This window comes from Anolis sagrei, chromosome 5 (genome assembly GCF_037176765.1).
Source record: "Anolis sagrei isolate rAnoSag1 chromosome 5, rAnoSag1.mat, whole genome shotgun sequence".
Taxonomy (NCBI): domain Eukaryota; kingdom Metazoa; phylum Chordata; class Lepidosauria; order Squamata; family Dactyloidae; genus Anolis; species Anolis sagrei.
The window spans coordinates 141,352,100-141,373,391 of NC_090025.1; the positions used below are offsets into that span (position 1 = coordinate 141,352,100).

The 21,292-nt window shown below is 40.5% G+C and overlaps 1 protein-coding gene across 2 annotated transcripts in view; it reads left to right on the forward strand.

Annotated features, from left to right (window-relative positions):
- RASSF3 (Ras association domain family member 3) overlaps positions 1-19,963 on the forward strand; it is a 77,125-nt gene extending 57,162 nt beyond the window's left edge. For both annotated transcript variants that reach the window (XM_060777524.2, XM_060777525.2), the window contains 4 exons: positions 12,352-12,459; positions 13,952-14,216; positions 14,862-14,977; positions 15,821-19,963. In XM_060777524.2, the coding sequence (XP_060633507.2) occupies positions 12,352-12,459; positions 13,952-14,216; positions 14,862-14,977; positions 15,821-15,967 (636 nt within the window). In that variant the 3' untranslated portion in view covers positions 15,968-19,963. The remainder of the gene's footprint in view (positions 1-12,351; positions 12,460-13,951; positions 14,217-14,861; positions 14,978-15,820) is intronic.
- Positions 19,964-21,292: the final 1,329 nt, after the last annotated feature.

Here is a 21,292-nt window from a genome sequence, read left to right on the forward strand (position 1 = left end):
TTCAGTTTCCCAAAAAATCTACTCTCTCATAAAATATCTTGTTTCTATATCATTCTCTCAAGAGACAAAAATAAAGTAGACTTTGTTAAAAGTAACATATCTGGTTTACTCACAACCTTCATGTATTCAGCATACAGGTACATCACTTGTAAATCCAGTTACAGATAGGATTTGAAGTACTTTCGCTGTGCAGATAACGCAGGGCATCTTTCTTACAATCAAATGGCAACATCTTTACATTCTGGGAGTCTAATGGAGTCTGTCCTCAGTAGTCTCAGATCTAGTCATGTGGTCTGCAGCCCCTCCCACAACCTCAAGAAAACATAGAGCTAAGGAAGCTGCATGCCAGAACATATATATACAACACAATAAGCAAATGCAACCATATACAAACAAATTGTGATGGAGGCTCCTTCTTTGGAGGCTTTTAAACAGAGGCTGGATGGCCATCTGTTGGGGGTGCTTTGAATGCAATTTTCCTGCTTCTTGGCAGGGGGTTGGACTGGATTGGCCATGAGGTCTCTTCCAAATCTATGATTCTATGATTCTATACTCGTGAATGCTTGAAGAAGGTTGCAATTTCCAACACAGATAATAGTAAACCCTATTGAAATAATGAACTGGAAGACCTGAAAATGCCTAGAGATGCCTTATTTTGTTTGACTATAATCCTGCACAACCAGTTAATGAAAATGCCAGCTAATTTAATTTAATCTATCATAAGGGTTCATTGGTGCAACCTTTGCTTAGCATCTTTTCTGACCCATACCTCACTTTCTTTTTTCTGTAGTGTCTATGCCATTCTTCTTCCTTTAAAAAATAGTGTGACACGGACAACCATATAAATCCTCAAACAGAGGAAACTGATTTTAGCAAAGATTCCTAGCTCTCCAGTTACAGTTCGAGACATAAGTGCCGTCAAGATTAATGAAACTATTGCTAGACACATTGAACAGCTGCAAAAGATATTTTAGCAGGTGAAGCTTTTTCCATTGCTGCATCTGCATGCTAGGAAAAACTTCATGTGCTTATATATCTTACTAAAGGTGATGAAACCTCTGTTTACAGATTTGCAGTTTTATCTATAGCTAAAATAATGCTTTTTCTACCAAGCTGTGGCTGAAAAGAATTCCCCCTAAAATCTTAGAGGCCTGTGAGCTTGACAACAAAGGAAACTGATGCCTTTACTTTTTAGTAAATATCTTTTGCCTTGGGCTGCAAATGCTGTGCACTAAAAGCATTTTGTCCCACTCAGTTTTAGAATGGGAGCCATTGCGGTGTATTGCTTTGGGTGTTGGACTAGGACTTTGGAGATAAGAGTCTGCCATGGAAGCTGACTGAGAGACTTTGGCGTGTCATATACTCCCAGTCTAAGAGGAAAGCAATGGCAAACCTTGTGTAAAGAAATCTTGCCAATTTGGCATTGCCACAACTCTGAGCTGGCATACATTGGGGTCAACGTGTGTTATGTAACTCACAGTGTTTTGCTGTCAAGCGTGAAGAGCTCGGAATGAAGAAAAGATAGATTTGAAGTTGCAAAATAGTGGTATAGGAGCACAGATAATTGTGAAATACAAGAAAACTGTCTTATTTATTTTCAAAATAAACATGAAAAGATGAATAAAGAGTAGGAAAATGTGATGTTGGGAGAAGGAGATATATTGATAGGTCAGATATCAATTCTGCAATGCCTGCATGAAGGACGCAGGTAGAGAACAACATTAGGAAGTAACGGAAAATAAAGAGCATTTGCATGTTGACAAAATAGAAAAGACAAGGGTATTGTATGAGTGCAAATACTGGTTCTGCATTTGCCATCTAATGAGGAAAGCACGTGCGCAGGCTAGGTTTCCAATAAAATTCTGGAGAAATAATATTACTTGTATAGTCCCCAATGCAATTTGTTTCATAAACCAATGCAATTTGTTTCATAAAGATCAAGTAGACAGAACATATTGTAAAGAACAAAAATAACTTTCTGGCCTTACATTGCACATTTTAGTGCAAATATTAAGACACAAATAGAAATAAAAAGTCTCAGTGCTGATAAAATTCACAGAAATAGCTGTTCCATATGTAGAAAAACAAAGGCTGAAGAGTGTCAGAAATGCTAAATTTGATGGTCTTGCAGTATGTGGTATGAAAGAGTTTTTTCCTCCAATATGGAGTAGATACTTACATGCAGAAGACTGAATTAAGGACATTTCTAGTCAAAATAAACAGGTACAAATTACGAGAAAGACCTCTGCTTCAGATCTTGTCAATGTAGACAGTACTAAAGGTAATAAAGGTTTTCCCCTGACATGAAATCCAGTCATGTCTAATTCTGGGGGTTGGTGCACAACTCAATTTCTAAGCCGAAGAGTCAGTGTTGTCCATAGACACCTCCAAGGTCATGTGGCCAGCATGACTTCATGGAGCGCTGTTACCTTCCCGTTGGAGCGGTACCTATTGATCTACTCTGTTTCAGTTTAGTTTATTCAATGCTTAGACCATGGGTCTTTCACATACAAGGTAAATAGATAAATACATGAACACTAGATTATTAAATACAATATAAAATACACAATAAAATCCTATAAATCATTTAAATGGTACATGTATCGATAGCAAGATGCACTTTTAAAATACTACATACTGTATGGACTCGCATCTGCACTTTTGCATGTTTTCGAACTGCTAGTTTGGCAGAAGCTGGGGCTAACAGCGGGAGCTCACACCGCTCCCCAGATTCGAATCTGAGACCTTCTGGTCAGCAAGTTCAGCAGTTCAGTGCTTTAACCCACTGTGCCACTAGTCAGGTATAATCAAACTCTTTATGTGGATGTTAAAAATATTACCACAAACTGTTCCAGCCAAATCCCAGCAACACTAGGTAGCTTATCCAGTGATGAGAAATCCATGGGGTTGGTCCAACAGCAACTGTCTGGACGCTTTATGATTTCCACCCCTGATTCAACTTCTAACTCTGTGTTTCCCATTGGTACAAGTGTACCTGCAAACATTTGTCTTGTTTTTAAAGGATTATTTTACATTTAAGAAATCAACTCAAACACTATTATATTTCAGGATTATGTAGCAACGCACACCAATTCACGCTGTTTCCAAGAAAAGTCTTACATTTCTTGCTTGCCCCTATCCTTACCATTGTAATAACATTAAAATGGTGTGCAGCTGTAGTTGAGCACATTATGTTAATGCATTCCCAGAAAAAAAGTGGATCCTGCCTCAGTATCAGTTTCTTGTCTGTGTTACTTGACTCTGAATCACATCAGCCGGCTTCCTTTGACGTGAGCAGAAAACTGTGATGTTAAAGCAGAGGTTTTGTGTTTAGCTAGTCAGATACTACCGTACCTTTGCTTATTGGAGAGATTGGTTGTTGACACAGAATTCACAATTTTGCAAAATGTTGACTTGTAGTCTTCATGACTTCAAGAAGGAGCACAAAACAATAATGACAAAAGAAACTGAAATAAACCTTTTGAAATCCACTGTACACTGACCTGAATCAGTCGTATAAAGTGTACTGCTGGGATCTGGTTATTTTTAAGAATGGGAATCCATCTGTTTATATTTCACGTGTTTTGTAAACTTCTAGCACTTTTTCCACTCGTCGCAATAGATAAAAGACGTATCTTGATGTGCGCTTAATAACAATGATCTCCCATGGAATCTTAACTCTGACTTGAAGGAAAGGTGGAGCAGCAGCATTTCCTTGTGACTGATTTCCTGAGCATGCAAATAGGGAAGCTGCCGTTTAAAAAAGAAGAAAGTGTTTGAACCTTGGATGACTAAATCAACAGTCATTATCCCATGTACCCTTAAGAACAAAGCCACTCTCTCTGTGTTTCCTCTTGGCCTCTTTCCGGGGTTAATAAAATAACTTGGCTTATTTACAACCTGATTTCAGGGTTTATTGCCAAAGTCAGTATCAGTATGTGTATGAAGTGGGGTTTGTTTTGCTTCCACTGCCGTTTTAGAAAATCCTTTTCCATTTAGAGGTCAAATGTAGTCTCTTGCCCCTTAACAGTTGATTCCTTTTAAGCCTTACATATGGCAGTTTCCTTGCTAATGCATGTAAATATCATTTAAAGGCCTTAGAGATATTCTGTGCTTAATAATTAAAACATCCTGTTACCCTCCCACCAGATAGTTGATGCCAGAAAAGATAAGAGAAAGGTGCTTTTATGGATCAGAATCCCAGAGAGATGGCACACACAGTTTTTAAAACTCAGGGTCCATTCCCTTACCTCCATTTTGACCAATTCAGTAAATCTGGTTAGAGCAGTGACAGAGTATTCAGCTCTTTCGTGTTTTCCAGAAATATGTACAGTTTTGCCTGCAGAGTTTTAAGTAAAATGCACAGGAAAGGAATGCCTCTTGTATTTACTTGAGCATTCTAATCAGAGTAAAGACTGAGAAAGTAGTTTGAGAAAATGTTGAGCCAGAAGGAAGACACTGTCTTGGGAATTGTGACCTGAGCTTTGTGAGTAGAGGGGCTACAGTGGGATTTGGGAATAGCTACTTGTGTGTGCGTGAGAAAGAGAAAGTGAGTGATTTGAGTTCTGTTGAGAAGACTCCATCATAGTGGGTAAATTTGAGGAATGAAGTACAGAAGTATATTGATCATAACTCGTTTATTTGCCAGTTATTGAAGTGCATGAACAAATTCAGAGAATGTTTGTTACTACAGTAGTCTCACTTATCCAACCTTTGCTCATCCAACGTTCTGTATTATCCAACGCAATCTGCCTCCCACTCGGATCCACAGCTGTTTCAATACATTGTGATGTTTTGGTGTTATATTTGTAAATACAGTAATTACTACATAATGTTACCATGTATTGAACTGTTTTTTTCTGTCAGTTTGTTGTGAAACATGATGTTTTGGTGCTTATTTTGTAAAATCATAACGTAATTTGGTGTGTAATAGACTTTTCCTTAATCTCTCGTTATTATCTAACATTTTTGCTTATGCAACATTCTGCCCGTTTATGTTGGATAAGTGAGACTCTACTTATAGAATACCTCTTTTAGGATGCAGAACAATGGCTTCAGACTACAAGAAAGGAGATTCCATCTGAACATTAGGAAGAACTTCCTGACTGTGAGAGCTGTTCGGCACTCTGCCCCGGAGTGTGGCTGCGGCTCCTTCTTTAGAGGCTTTTAAACAGAGGCTGGATGGCCATCTGTTGGGAGTGCTTTGAATGCAATTTTCCTGCTTCTTGGCAGGAGGTTGGACTGGATGGCCCATTAGGTCTCTTTCAACTCTGATTCTATGATTGATTGTAGGGGACACACGCAAGTTTCCCTGCAAGTATATTTTGACCTTTTTGGGTGCTATGAAGTTTAGTATTCCCTTCGTATGGAACAGCACCTTGAAGCCCCCCCCCCCCCACCTCGCCTTCACACATAGACGTGCCTCATAATGAGCAGGCAGGATGTCAGAGGTATCTGGTTACACCCTCACACCCAAAATGATGACATGAGCACTGATATCTACCAAAGGTCCCAGCATTACTGTAATAATTTAATCTCTGGCTCTGGAGACTTAATCAATTTTTTTGTGATCTTGCCTGTTCCCCATAAGGCCTGTACTGGCTGTGTCAGGGTTTTAGAAGTCACTTAGTGTAGGTCCTGAGCCTAGTGTACATTCTGTGTCTCCTTTATGTTTGATCTTTGGAACCTAAACAAGTAAGCCAAGCAGTCCTGGAAGAGAAGTGTTAAAGTCCCCTTACTTTTCTGCTTCCCCTCTCCTACCATCTTACTGTTATAAAGGTAAAGGTTTCCTCTTGACATTAAGTTTAGTTGAGTCTGACTCTGGGGGGTGGTGCTCATCTCCATTTCTAAGCTGAAGAGCCGGCATTGTCCGTAGACGCCTAGGTCACGTGGCCGGCGTAATTGCATGGAGCGCCATTACCTTCCCGCCGAAGTGGTACCTTTTGATCTTCTCACATTTGCATGTTTTTGAACTGCTAGGTTGGTAGAAGCTGGGGCTAATGACGGGAGCTCACCCTTTCCTGCTGATTTGAACCGCCAATCTTCCAGTTAAGTTCTGCGGCTTAGCGTTTTAACCTGCTGCACCACCACGACCCCATTGAGTCATGTTAGATTAGGTTATTGTTAGGTCATGGGAAAGGCTGCAAAGGAAGAAAAGAAAATAATTTTCTCACCTCTTTTCCTATTGTGGGATTGCTTGTCTTATATGAGGTCTTTCCTTTGTTACACAGTTCGAAGAATTTACCACCTCTGCTCTATCTTCATGGTCACCATATACATGCTATTCTTTGTCTCAGTATATCCTTCTCTCTGTTGGCCATATCAATTATCCTTTCAATTTACTTCTTTACATAGCATATTTAACCTATATTGTATTAGTACCAGTACTGATGCAAAGATAGTAAGTCATGTGAATCAGTCCACTGTGTGTCATTCTGACGTTGCAGGAAAGGCGGCCTCCAGGTGTGATGACTAGATTTCGAAGAATCTTTCCCACTTCCCTATACAAATAGTCTCCAAGTTGTGAACAAGATAGCTTCTGTAGGTTTGTTGTTAAGTTGAATTTGTATGTAAGTCAGAACAGTTACATTTTTAAGTGTACCTTGGGCCACACACACACAAATATACATATACACACAAACTTTGGATAGTGCACAGAAGAATTAACACCCCTGTAGTGTTTGTTTGGCTGTCCGTTCCCTTATTCCAGTGGGCCCAGCCTGTGGTCCATGGATCACCAGTGGTCCGCAAGAACTAAAATATGTTCCACAGCCTCACCATTACTACACCATTGCAATGAGAACGACTGGTCTCGCGAAACCTTCTTATTGTGCTGAGGCTTATTAAATATGGTTTTCTGTGGGCGAGCAGATGGCGACTACTGGACAGCATATGTTTTGTATCAGAAACTAGAGCTGTTGTGGTCTATTCAAAGCAATCTTCTGAATCAGCACCCCAAATAGCAAAACTGAATCTAAAGTTGTCAAAAAACAGATTTGTAACCTTTTTGGTACTAATGTTAGAGAGTGTTCCCTGGTCTAAGTGGTCCCTGATCAAAAAAAAGGTTGGGAACCGCTGCCCTATTCAGAAGATTTCACCTCACTTTCTGTCACTGTGATTATTGGATTTTTTTAAAAATGGCTTGTTGTGGAAACAAGGATTGGGGATAAAGCTTCAGTTGACACCCTTTTTCTCCATGATAACTCTTTCAGGAGTGAAATTTCCCTTCCTAGAAGTAGTTTTCTCTCATTTCCTGTTGTTTTGCCCCCGTTCTTAACTGTGAATCATTTGTAAGTTAGATATTTGTAACTCGGGGACTGCCTGTACTTATTTACTTTTCTGTATCCTATCCCAAAGAAACTTTGGGTAGAATTCATGTGACAGAATACTAGTCAGAGAGGTGTGTTGTAGAAGTTATTCATGTGCATACCAAGTTCCAAAATAGCTTAAACAATTTAGAAAAGGTTTTGCAAACAGTATGTTTCCCAGCAATTCACCCGTGTCCTCCTGTTTTGTTTTAAATGTGTGTAACCTTGGTGTTCCTGCTGTAAACCAAGTGCCAGGAGTCTAAATGCTATTGTTCCAATTTAGCCTGCAGACTTTAAACAACTAGCTCTGTTTAGAACTGGGTTGCATGCCAGCAGTTAAAGCAAAGCCTTATAGGGTATGGCAGAACTGGTAGTTTTGGTATGAGATCATGATAAACTCGATCAGTTACTTTAGTATCGCAAGTACATATAAGTCTCTCTCATTCACTCTCACACATTGGCAGACACAAATCAAATATGCTATATTTTTAGTTCTCTTTATATTCTGTGGCAGAGATGCTCACAGTAGAAAGAGGATCCTTGCGTGGTCTTCCCATGATGTTACAAAGCTGGTCTGTATGAATAGCATTTGTTTACTGACAGGTTATATGCAATGTATGTCTGTTGACTGTAAACAGAAGTTCCCTTAGCTTTAGTCTCATAACTTTAAGCCCAACAGGCTACCAGTGGTATGAACAGATCAGGCTATACTTATGCTGGTGAGCGTTTTGAGGATATGCAACCATTTCATACAGTGAAGCAACTACAGTGGGCCATGTTTTCAATAGTTTTGTCTTCTATTAGATGTGACTGGGGGGATAGTTCAAGTGTTAGGGCAATTAAATAGATGGGTTGTTGTAGGTTTTTTCGGGCTATATGGCCATGTTCTAGAGGCATTTTCTCCTGACGTTTCGCCTGCATCTATGGCAAGCATCCTCAGAGGTAGTGAGGTCTGTTGGAACTAGGAAAATGGGCTTATATATCTGTGGAAAGACCAGGGTGGGACAAAGGACTCTTGTCTGTTGGAGCTAGGTGTCAGTGTTTCAACTGACCACCTTGATTAGCATTTGATGGCCTGGCAGTGCCTGGGGCAATCTTTTGTTGAGAGGTGATTAGATATGCCTGATTGTTTACTTTCTGTTGTTTTGCTGTTGTAAAGATTGCCACAGGCACTGCCAGGCCATCAAATGCTAATCAAGGTGGTCAGTTGAAACATTCACACCTAGCTCCAACAGACAAGAGTCCTTTGTCCCACCCTGGTCATTCCACAGATATATAAACCCATTTTTCTAGTTCCAACAGACCTCACACCTCTGAGGATGCTTGCCATAGATGCAGGTGAAACGTCAGGATAAAATGCTTCTAGAACATGGCCATATAGCCCAAAAAGACCCTACAACAACGCAGTGATTCTGGCCATGAAAGCCTTCGACAATAAATTAAATGGATGTTTCAGATCACTAATGTTAAGAGCTGAGACAGTTTGATACTATATATGGTGCTTGTACAAATGGAGAAATTTTATTTATGACCTTAGTTTTCAATGTGGGCTAGAAAGAATGGCTTTCTCCCAAATATATCCTGTGCTTAGCAAATGAATTCACAATGCATTGTTAAAAAGTCAGTGTACTGTTTGGAGTAAAAAGTAAAGGGAAGTGACAATTTAGTTTTGCACCAAATCTGTATCCCATTATGGGAAATCCAGTAAGTACTACATGCATATTGCCTCATACAATTGACAGCTCTTTTTCGGTGGAAATATTTAAGGATGGCTGGACTGTAGGTTATTTCCACCCCTCTGAATATTAAAATGAGGTCACAGAAGGAATTGCGTTCCTTGCCTGTCTCTTACATGCCATTTTTTTAAAAATAATATATTATTTGTATTTTATAATTCTAAAGACTTCAAAGGGGTGGAGCAGGCATGGGCAAACATTTTTGCCTTGAGACTGCATTGTGGGCATGGCTGGGAGGGCCAGGCCAGGAGGGAGGACAGTCGGGCACATGCTGGGTGGGACGGGCTGCTCGCCCAACCCTTATGCCAGGCAGAAAACGAGACATGCAGCAATTGCCCTGATCCTCTTCCCAAATACTCCTCCCTCGATCTCTGAGCTGTCCTCTTGGCATTATGCCAGGAGGACGGTGAGACAGACAGCGTTCAAGAGTGCTCCTGAGGGCTCTCAACTGCAGTGTGCCTTTTTCAAGCCATCCTCCTGACATAAGGACAGGACTGCTCACACCATCCTTATGCCGGGAGGAGGGCAAGACACACAATGGCTGAGAGTGCTCCAGAAGGCTCTCAGCTGCTGTGTGCCTTCCTCTCCCATCCTTTATGCATAAAGATGTAGTGGGCCGCCGTATCGTTATACCGAGAGGACAGGGAAAATTAGAACGACCTGTTGAGGAAAACACCTAGGGACCACATCCGGCCCTCTGGCCTTCATTATCCCATGCCTGGGGCAGAGTCAGAGAATAATAGAGTTGGCCTTCTAGTTGGCCGTGTAGTCTAACCTCTGCCATGCAAAGAAAGCACAATCAAAGCACCCCTGACAGATGGCCATCCAGCCTCTGTTTAAAAGCCTCCAAGAAAGGAGCCTCCACCACGCTCTTAGGCAGAGAGTTCCACTGCTGAACAGCTCTCACAGTTAGGAAGTTATTTCTAATGTTCAGGTAGAATCTCCTTTCCTCTAATTTAAACCAATTGCTCCCAGTCCTAATCTCCAGGGCAGCAGAAAACAAGCCTGCTCCCTCTTCCTTGTGACACCCTTTTACATATTTATACATGGCTATCATGTCTCCTCTCAAGCTTCTCTAATGCAGGCTAAACAGACCCAGCTCTTTAAGCCGCTTTTCATAGGGCTTGTTCTCCAGATCTTTGATTATTTTAGTCACTCTCCTCTGGACACCTTCCAGCTTTCAGTGTCTCTTTTAAACTGTAGTCCCCAGAATTTGGACACAGTATTCCTGGTAAGGTCTGACCAAAGCAGACTAGAGAGGTACCAGGACTTCCCTTGATCTAGACATTGTACTCCTTTAGATGCAGCCCAAAATCTCATTAGCTTTTTTAGCTAGTGCACCATACTTTTGGCTCATGCTCAACTTAGTGTCCACAAAGACTCTCAAGATCTTTTTCACATGGACTATTTTCGAGCCAGGGGTCATGCATTCTGTATCTGTTCGCTTCATGTTTTTTCTGCCCAGGTGTAGTATCTTACATGTGTCCTTGTTGAAATTAATTTTGTTAGTTTTGGCCCAGCTCTCTAATCTGTTGAGGTCATTTTGATTTCTCATCCTGTCCTTTGGAATACATAAGCAGGGATTTTCTGAACTCTGACATGACCAGTACTATATTGGCTTTGTGTTTGAAAGCTCTTTGGTGAGTTGTCATCTAACACTATAAGCCTCGGATTATTGAATGCATACTTAAATACCACATAGCTTTGATTGGACATGTAATAAAATAGGATGCTCTGCCAATCAAATAGCATAAATAGTTGGGCAACGAATGCAAGTGAATTTGGTCTGTTTTGTGTTGAGGTGAGCAGGTAACTCATTGAGTTTACTCTTTCTGGTTGTACTTTATATCAGAGATGGACCCCTTTCATGGGCATAGGGGTCCATCTTGATCCCTTTCTAGAGTCTGATGAAAGCCTTGAAACTCATTGGTGCTACTGGAAGTTGGGAACCATGTTTTGGAGGAACAATGCTTTCTGGAGGCTTCTGGGACCACAGTTCACAAATTAAACTGGAGCAGGCCACTGCTCTGAAACAAAAAGCCAGGGGAGCATATGCTGCCAACTCTTGCTGTAGGTAATATTAGGGTGTGTCAGTTTGGTTGTGTTTCGATAGGTTAACACAATTGAAGCATGGGTAGCTTGACTTTTATCTACATTGTTTGTAATCTTATCTAAAGTCCCGAATGTGACATTTTTAGTGTGTATCAAAAAAGTGTATTATTTTTCAGATGATATGGAAGTGTAAGTAGGAAGGAGTGAATGTCTTGCTTTTCCTCCCCCAGTGTCTTTCCTGAGGTCAATGTTGACTCGGCTATAAGTGTCTGTAGTGAGGAATGTAAACCTGAACACATATTTTCACATTGTATCATTGTACGTACATGCCTCTCCATTTTTAAGAAGTTTTCTATAGAGTACGATTCCTCTATCCACAGATTTGATATATGATTTACTATTATAAATGATCAAGGGTCTGGAGAACAAGCCCTATGAGGAGCAGCTTAAAGAGCTGGGCATATTTAGCCTGAAGAAGAGAAGGTTGAGAAGAGACATGATAACCATGTATAAATATGTGAGAGGAAGTCATAGGAAGTAGGGAGCAAACTATTTTTCTGTTTCCCTGGAGACTAGGACACGGAACAATGACTTCAAACTACAAGAAAGGAGATTCCATCTGAACATTAGGAAGAACCTGACTGTGAGAGCTGTTCACCAGTGGAACTCTCTGCCCCAAAGTGTGGTAGAGGCTCCTTCTTTGGAAACTTTTAAACAGAGGCTGGATGGCCATGTTGGGGGTGCTTTGAATGCAATTTTCCTGCTTGGCAGGGGGTTGGACTGGATGGCCCATGAGATCTCTTCCAACTCTATGATTCTATGGTTTCACGTAAGGAGCCCCCGGTGGCGCAATGGGATAAACCCCTGTTCCGGCAGGACTGAACATTGCTAGGTTGGAGTTTTGAATTCCAGGAGAGCACAGGTGAACTCCCTCTGTCAGCTCCAGCTCCCCATTTGGGGACATGAGAGAAGCTTCCCATAAAGATGGTAAAACATCAAAACAATCTGGGCGTCTTCTGGGCAATGTCCTTGCAGATGGCCAATTCTCTCACACCAGAAGCGACTTGCAGTTTCTCGAGTCTCTTCTGACACAAAAAAAATGGTTTCAGGTATTGGGAAGGGCTTTTTGAAATGTATGCACCATGGAAATAGGGGTTGTACTCTCCTGTACTTACTGTTTATAGAATACATCTTATTATTGTCTAGTAATACAATACTGTTTTTTCTGTAACTTTACATTTTTCAACCTGTTTTAGGATGTTCAGAAAGAGAGAGAATCCCACAATTACCTCACTAAAGAAGCAATCAAGGAAAAAGTCCAAATGTATAATTCAGATGTTGTGGACAAGCTAAAGATGACATTGGTAAGACTTCTCTATGTTATTTGAAGTAATTGTGAGGGATGCACATAGAGGCCTCTTTATTTACGCTTGCAACGAAGTTAGAAAATGCATGTATACCACACAATGTACCATCAGTGTTTATAACGTAAACACAAGTGTATTTGTACTTCAAATATTCCCGAGTATCATGGTCAACTCTTGGATCAAAAGGCGGGGACTGTTGTTTTACCATTCTGGGTGAGGTGTCCCTCTCCTCCACATTATTGATCCATTATTTTGATCCACAGCCAAATACTACGCAATTGTTAAGATTCAGCAATAATGTATTACATCTGATTTAGTGAACACTTATGCTACCAATGCCTTTCTCTCAGTCTCAATGGTGCTATTAGATCCATTTCCAGTCTAATACATTGCTACTCAAAGTGATGGACAATGAACTGGTGTTGGTCCATGATCCATCGTTTGATTCCACCTGGAGTGTTTTCAAGTGAGAAAGAAACAGTTCTAGTCAGTGTACACAAATATTGTATTGGTCCCTGGCACACTGAGAAGGAAAATGCTTGTCCCTCTCAGCAGATATCTTAAGATGTCCTAGTCTGATAGACATGTAACAAAAACATAGCAGGCAAAGGATATGGTGAAGATGAAAGTAAGCAAACTCAGGTAACAGATAGTAGTGATGGAGTGATCATTGCACGATACTGGTGAAATACCAAATGACAATTTCCTATCTCCTTTTAAAGGAGATCTTATTTACTATCTTGTAACCCAACTGTGGTGGTGCAGTGGGTTAAACCGCTAAGCTACAGAACTTGCTGACCAGAAGGTTGGCTGTTCGATTCAGCAGGATGGGGTGAGCTCCCATTGTTAGCCCCAGCTTCTGCCAACCTAGCAGTTTGAAAACATGCAAATGTGAGTAGATCAATAGATACCGCTTCTGCAGGAAGGTAATGGCACTCCATGCAGTCATGCCAGCCACATGAACTTGGAGGCATCTACAGATGCTTAGAAATGTAGATGAGCATCACCCCCCAGAGTAGGACACAAATAGACTTAATGTCAGGAGGGAAACTTTTACCTTTACCCAGCTGTAAATAAATATTTTGAAAATAAAACTTCTAGATCTGAGGTTGCGAAGATATGAGAGATCCAGCAGTTAAGGTTTTCCACTGCACTAGGGGCTAGTGCCTTATTTTTTCCTATTGGCTGTTTATTTCTTTATTTACGACGTTTTTATCATGCCCATTTCAGCCCGAAGGTGACTCAGGGCGGCATACAGATACTCAGGGCACAGGCCCGTAGCCAGGATTTGGTTTGGGGGGGGGGGGGCTGAAGCCCCTCAAGCCCCCCCCCCCCCCCCCCCCCGGCTACATGCCTGTCAGGGCAGCATAGAGATCACATTTGTTCCCTTGCTTTTCTAGGAAGTAGAAGCTAATGGCTCATGGACCACCATTTTGTGATATAATTATATAATTTGATATAATGTATTGTGTGTTTGATTCCATTGCAGAACTCCAGTGGAACATACACTGGCTTCATCAAAGTTCAGATGGAACTTGGCAGACCTGGCACAATAAAGGACACAAATTCAGGGAAGCATCGAAACAGCAACAATGAAACTGCTTTTCATTTGCCTAATGGCAACATGAATACCCTTCATATCAGCAGCACTAACACTGTTCGTGAAGTCATTGAGGCCTTGCTCAAAAAGTTTCTAGTGGTCGACAACCCTGCCAAATTTGCTCTTTATAAACGATGTCACAAGGAAGACCAAGGTATGCTCTTCTATGTCAGTGCTTGAGAAATGCTAAAGACATGAGCAGGGTACATGGATGAAAAAAGAAGCCCTATTTAATATACCTACCCTCAGGAAGGCTAACAGGTGATATTTTCTCTTTGACGTCTTGAGAAAGATTCGATTTAATAAGGAAATGGTGCTGATTTTATGTGACTACAGATGTGGTGTATGTAGTTATAGTTCTTTTAATAGTGAACGTTTGGGAAATAAAAGTTCATGGAATCATAGACTCCTAAGAGCTGGAAGTGGTCCCAAGAGCCATCCAGTTGAACTCCATGCCGTGCAGGAAAACACATTTAAAGCACACCTGAAAGATAGCCATCCAATCTTAAAAACCTCCTGAAAAAGAAAAGGCTTCCCCGTTTTTGCAGCAAAACAGTTCTTCCCAATTCTTTCCTACCTAATGATGTACACAGAAACATTTAGCTAGGGTATTTATCATCTCTTTGCCCAATCATCTCAAAAGTTGTCAGGATAAAGTAGGGGTTGAAGGATATAAATGCGATCAGTTAGCTGCAATTATTATTTTCCATGGGGTAGCCTTCTGCAGCATGTGTTGATCTTATTCCATAATGAATACTATGTGTGTATTTACTTGTTCTTTTTCCAATGATTTCTGCAGTTTATATGTGCAAGCTCTCAGAAACAGAGCATCCTCTCTACTTGCGTTTGATGGCAGGTCCAAGAACAGATATGCTGAGTTTTGTTCTGCGTGAGCATGAAACTGGAGAGGTTTTGGTAAGTTGCGCCTGTGCTTCTGGTATTAGGGAGGTTGGAAGCATTTTCTTGGACCCAACTTCTTAATTTGGGCATGTTTGCCCCAATTTTGGGTCCCCAGGCTGTTCCACTTTCTCCTTCAAAAAAGTTTTTTCATATGCATAAAGTAGTCTTGAGGGTAGAAACACGATGAAAATTATGCCCACAACTCTTAGAGAAAATGTAGGAGGCAAAGGTGGTTTTAGGAGAATCCTTTTGAATCCTGGGAAGCGCAATATGGCCCAAGGAGTCACATACAGCACTTTCTTTATCTGTATATAAAAGTAGTAGAATTATACAAAAAGCTGAGTCCATAGCTTTGGAGGCAGAAGATCATTCTCAATGCACCCATGCCATCCCTTTGGCTGGAAGATTAGATTACCTTTTCTGTTAAAGGTAAAGGTTTCCCCTGACATTAAGTCTAGTAGTGTCCGACTCTGGGGGGTGGTGTTTATCTCCATTTCTAAGCTGAAGAGCCGGCATTGTCCGTAGACACCTCCAAGTCATGTGGCCATCATGACTGCATGGAGTGCTGTTACCTTCCCACAGAAGTGGTACCTATTGATCCACTCACATTTGCATGTTATCAAACTGCTAGGTTGGCAGGTGCTGGGACTAGCAGCTCACCCCGCTCTCTGGATTCGAAGTGCCAACCTTTCGGTTAGCAAGTTCAGCAGCTCAGCAGTTTAATCCACTGTGCCATCAGGGGGCCCACCTTTTTGTGTGCTTGCTTAACAGGCAGACTAAGTTAGAACTGCCACTCTGCCCTTGCCAGTTGTGACTGTGTACCTTTCTTCCTGTATTTGAATTCCTTTTCTTTTGCAGTGGGAAGCCTTTAGCCTTCCTGAGCTACAGAATTTCTTACGGATACTGGACAAGGAAGAAGATGAGCAGTTGCAAAACTTAAGGCGACGCTATGCAGCATATAGAAACAAACTTGAAGACGCCCTTGGGGTTTGGAAACCAGGTTAAAATGCAGCCAAAGAACACTCAGGAAAAAAAGTGCATTACCAAATATCAAGTAGCATGCCAAACCCAGTGCCCAAAGCAAGATTGACTGTTCCTTGAAAACAGATGACAGCTTGGTAAATTGACATTATATGTTATGTGTGCTTCATTCCAGCTGGTTGTGTGAAAACACCTTTCACAGACATTAGGAAATGGAGACGTTCTTTGCTTTAAAGCTGATTGTTAACTTCTTAAAACAAAAGATGTGCAAATGTCAGTTTATTATAAATCCAAGTGCAGTTTAAATTAGAAATAGCGTACTATTTAATATCTAAGTTGATTTGCACTATCTTTTTTCAACTATTTCTCTGTGCTTTTGCTAAACAAATTATTTTTGTATGAAGAATGTGTTTCAGATGCTTTGTAGATGATGTTTAAACTAGAGAGGGTAGAAAGCAAGTTGGAAAGAAGGTAAGAGATGGAGAAGAGAAGGATGTTGATACGGAAAAGAGATCTCGAGTGTTGATTAGTAATATTGAAAAGACGGTTTAGCGTTTATATTTTGGGATTACTGAAATTAATATATTCAGTGCTGTTACTGAGATAGGTTTTAATATAAAGGAAACGGAGCTGCATAAAGGCTACATGTGGGTCATAATCTTGAATGTGCTTTTTAATAATGTTGATAGAGTAAGTCGAGGCTTGTATGTGTAAAAACTTGAGCATTATAGAATGAACCCAGAAATCTTTTTAATTCACCAGTTCTTTAAAGTTGCAGTTGAACTGGTTTTGGATCGATCCTTCACTACTAAAAAAGGAAAGTAGCAATGTTCTCTTAAGTTTATAATACTTTACAGTGCTTCCCCTTTACTATGAAACAAGATATTTATGGTTTTAATTCGTTCAAAAGTTTCAGAAGGTGACTTGGATTTTTTTTACACTGGTTTACTAATTGCAAGGTAAATAATGGAAGGAGGAAGATGTTGTATTTGACTGACTGTTTTTTTTCCTAGTACTATTTTATCAGATGTCTATATGGTAAATGAAACCAAAGAAATGAGTGTGCAATACAAATGTTTATGTCAATGTATAAACAAGACTTGCTTTTAGTTTTATGTTCACAGCCATCCAGGGGAAATAACTGATTTTGGATAACTGTAATTGATATACTGTACTTTCAACAATCATATCTAGCACCCACCACCACCCCTGAATTATTTGGGCATTAATTTAGACATTTCTAAGAAATACGAGAGGTGTTCACTAAAGATTTCCCCTGATCCACTTCCTGTGGACTGAGAGCAATGAAACTTGGTACAGCTATTAGTCCTTCTCTACATAGGTGCCACCTAGAGACACATACTTCTCCCATCTATTTAAGCAACTGTAAACACTTCGTTTGTAGAAGTCGACAGGTTGCTCCAAAAGTCATGTTGTGACTTCAGAAATCAGAGTCTCATCATCTGAAAAATGCTTGCCCTTCAAAAAATAACTACATTGATGGAAAGAGGTGGAAGTCCAATGGTGTGAGGTCAGGTAAATAAGGGGGGAGCAGTAGAATTTCAAAGCCACAGGAGCATGCTTCCATTTGGGTAACATGTGAGTTGTGAACGGGTGCATTGTCTTGTGGAAGGCAGCCACCTTTGGTGAGCATGCCACGTCTCTTGGCTTTGATGGCCTGCCACAGTGTCCGCAGCAGTGAAGCATAGTATGCTCCAGTGATCATGGTACCCTTTGCTAGGAAATCCATCAATACTACTTTGTGCTGGTCCTAAAATACTGTTGACTATGACCTTTCCTGCTGAGAGTTGGCCATGTGCCTTCTTTGGAGGCAGTGAGTCATGATGCTTCCATTGCATCGACTGGGCCTTAGTCTCAGGATCATAGTGATGGACCCAGCTTTCATCCTGTGTGATCAGTCTGTTGAAAAAGTCCTCCTGGTTTCCATGGCACATCGTCAACAGTGCCTGAGAGCATTCGACTTGTTCCTGCTTCTAGAAAGGTGTGAGCAGCCAGAGGACCCAGTGAGTGGATACCTTATGCGTGTGAAGATGGTCTTGGATGTTTTTTTTCCACGGACCCCACACTAATCTTGACATTTTGGGCTACGTGGCGGATGGTTATGCAGCGACTTTCCAAAATGGCGACCTCCACTTGCTGAATGGTGTGTTCATCAATAGCAGAGTTGGGTCGCCCTGGAATTGGAGCTGTTTTCACCGAGGTCCAATGACATTTGAATTGATGATGCCCATTCTTGACTACATCATATGGGGAATAATCACCATAAACCTTTTTCATCTCATCAAACGTCTCCTTTGGTGTGCAGCCTTGCAAGTAAAGGAACTTGACTGCCCTGTATTCCACTGGATTCATGATCAAACCTCACACCACTTCAGCAGCTGTAAAATCAAGACCGTTATCAGTTCCGAGTTGTAAATTGTCATGTAACCTATAGAGACTTACATCATTACACATATGCAGTTTCAGCATCCTGTGATAAACAGAAGTGGGTCAGGGGAAATCTTTAGTGTACACCCCTCGTATCTGCCAATATGGTGACACCTGGTGGGTATTAGATGCATTGTTCTCTTGAAAAAGAGTGCCTTCATTTTAAGTATTTGGCTGCTTTACCTCCCTCAAAACATTGAGCTTTGAGGAAGATTCTTGTTTTCAGATTTGCCAAGACAATCTTCTTTTATTTTAAAAGAGTTAACAGTAAATTAGAAGTAGAACTAGTTACCAAATAATCACTGGTATATCTTGTTTGGTTTTTTATTACACATAATATTGTAGTGCTTTGTGTGTCTTATTTTTATTGGAGACATAATCAAAGTCAGGGAGTCTAGTGGTGTGCAGGGTGTGCATGACGTTAGTTTTTAAAATTCCATAGAAACTATGTTACATCACTAGATCAGTTCAAATATTAATGTTCCTATGTGATAGCCATGTCCGGGGTCTGCATCCTCTGGCACGAAGAGCATGATTTTCATTCAATTTACCAGTTCCACTGAAAGATACATTTTATTATGAAGGAAGGAACTTGTTCTGAGTCAGTTTAAAAAGTCTGCAAGACCGCGTTCATCCCCTATTTCCCTCTTTAAGCGGTTTCTGTGATGCATTCATTTAGGTTTCCACAGCCAGCTGTTGCATTCTTGCTACTTTTTCCCTTCCTTTCTCTAAAGGAAGTGCTACTTCCGTACTATGTTCTCATTCTTATGGGATACATACTGAAGCCACATCATAGTGAAAGTAGAAGTAGAAACCACTGCTGCTTGTTAGAGGTGGTGCTAAGCAAGGAGAGACTGTCAGCCATGCTGTTTGTTGTTTTGTCTGTTTTGTATACACACAATCTTTGTCCAAGTTGGCATCCTCAACCTGTAAAAGACATGCGTGTTTCACATTGGGTTTTTATCTCCTAGGACTACACATGGGAACAGTTCAAACTCTAAACTGGTCCTTAAGATCTGTTATAACAAAAAATTGGAACTTCGTGTTTCTGCTGTTTAGATTTAAATACTGTATTCTGAATCGAGTAATGGCAATTGCCATGTATGTGAATTTTACATTTTTACTTGAACTTTGTGTTTCTTTATTCCCAAATCTTACTTTGGGCTCTTTATGTGCTAGAAGTCTTTGTAGGAAAATACAATTTGTGTGAGTCCAAACATTCTTTAACTTCACACACTGGTTAACACACCTGTTTTGTAAAGCTACAATATGAAATAATAGGCCATTGGTGACCCAATGTTTGATGGTTGCTTTTTTGAAATGTAACATTTAATTTTAGATTTGTTTTGAGGTCAGATCCTTAATCTGTCAAAGATCTTTTGAAATTGATCTTTTATTTGTTAGCATCACAATTAAATAAGAGGAAGGCAATGTGGGGAATATTGAAGCTATGTTTATTGTTCTTTTTGAGAAAGTGTACTATTTATTATTATTTTGGAACTCTTTGGATGGGAAACTTTCATTCCCTAAAAAAGTTCTTATTACCATCATTAAAGCTGAAGTTAACACTGATATGGTTGTTTCCATTGTTAAATCTTGTTAAGTGTCTTGTATTTTTGATTCCCAGATTGCAGTAGGAATCTAAAAATCGGTCCACTTATTTCACCTTCAAGTATGTCATGTTTCATTGAGCAGCATTCGCCGTCTCCAGGCCATAGTGAGTGCCTGGAATTCAGTTTCGATTCCTCCCAAGATAAGGCGGCATCTTTCTGGCATTTCCTTATGGGTGCCTTAAATACCTCCCCACTTAAGTGGTACCTATTTATCTACTCACACTGCTGTTTTCAAAATCTGCTAGATAGGCAGAAGTTGGGATAAAGGCTAGGAGCTCACCCTGGCTCAGGCTTCGAACTGTCAACCAAACAATGCTAGTTGCTCACCATGCTACAAAGCTATGGCAATTAAATCAGAGGTGACATCCCTTAAATAGGAGCTCCAGGAACCTCTGATGCAATTCCCCCTTTTGTTTTAGCTTAACACTAAGATTAGTTATGCAAATCTAATGCACACTCCAATTTTGACAATATAACCAAAAAAAGGTGAGCATTAGATTCAAGTAAATACAGTAGCTTGAAGAACAGGTCACTGATGTTATAAACATAGCTAATGTACAAGGCACATTTTTATTCTGATGAAACATTGATGAATCTGCAAAGGTACTGCAAACTGAAAACTCTTAGTATATTTCTAGGTTGTACAACAACTGAAAATAATAACTGAAACAATGATCCATATATTTTCCTTCCTGAGGGGAAAGTCCAAGGATATATCTATTTCTTTCTGCCTGAAACTTGGCTTTTGCGTAGTTCCCATCACTGCATCCAAGTAATGGTAAGCTCCAAGGCCAGCTACTAAAAATATGTGGAAGTCACAATCTTTAATTGTTCCCGACCTTTTTTTGACCAGGAACCACTTTGAGCAGGGACCACTCTCCAACATTAGTACCAAAAGGGTTACGAATCGGTCAACTTTAGATATGGTTATTTGGGGTGCCAATTCAGAAAATTGCATTGGGTAGATCACATCAGCTCTAGTTTCTGATACAGAACATATGCCATCCAGTAGTTGCCATCTGCTCACCCACAGAAAACGATATTTAATAATCTAGAGCTGATGTGGTAGTAGTAATCTTTCGTGGGTAGTCAGCCTCTCCCCTCCCAACATCCCAGTTGCCTCAGTACTATACGAGGGTTTCATGAGACCAGTTGCTTTCATTGCTGTGTGATTTCGAAGCAACGGTGTAGTAATGGTGAGGCTGCATACCATATTTTCATTCTTACGGGGCACTGGTGGTCCATTGACCATAGGTTGGGAACCACTGCTTTAAGGCAAATGTGTTTT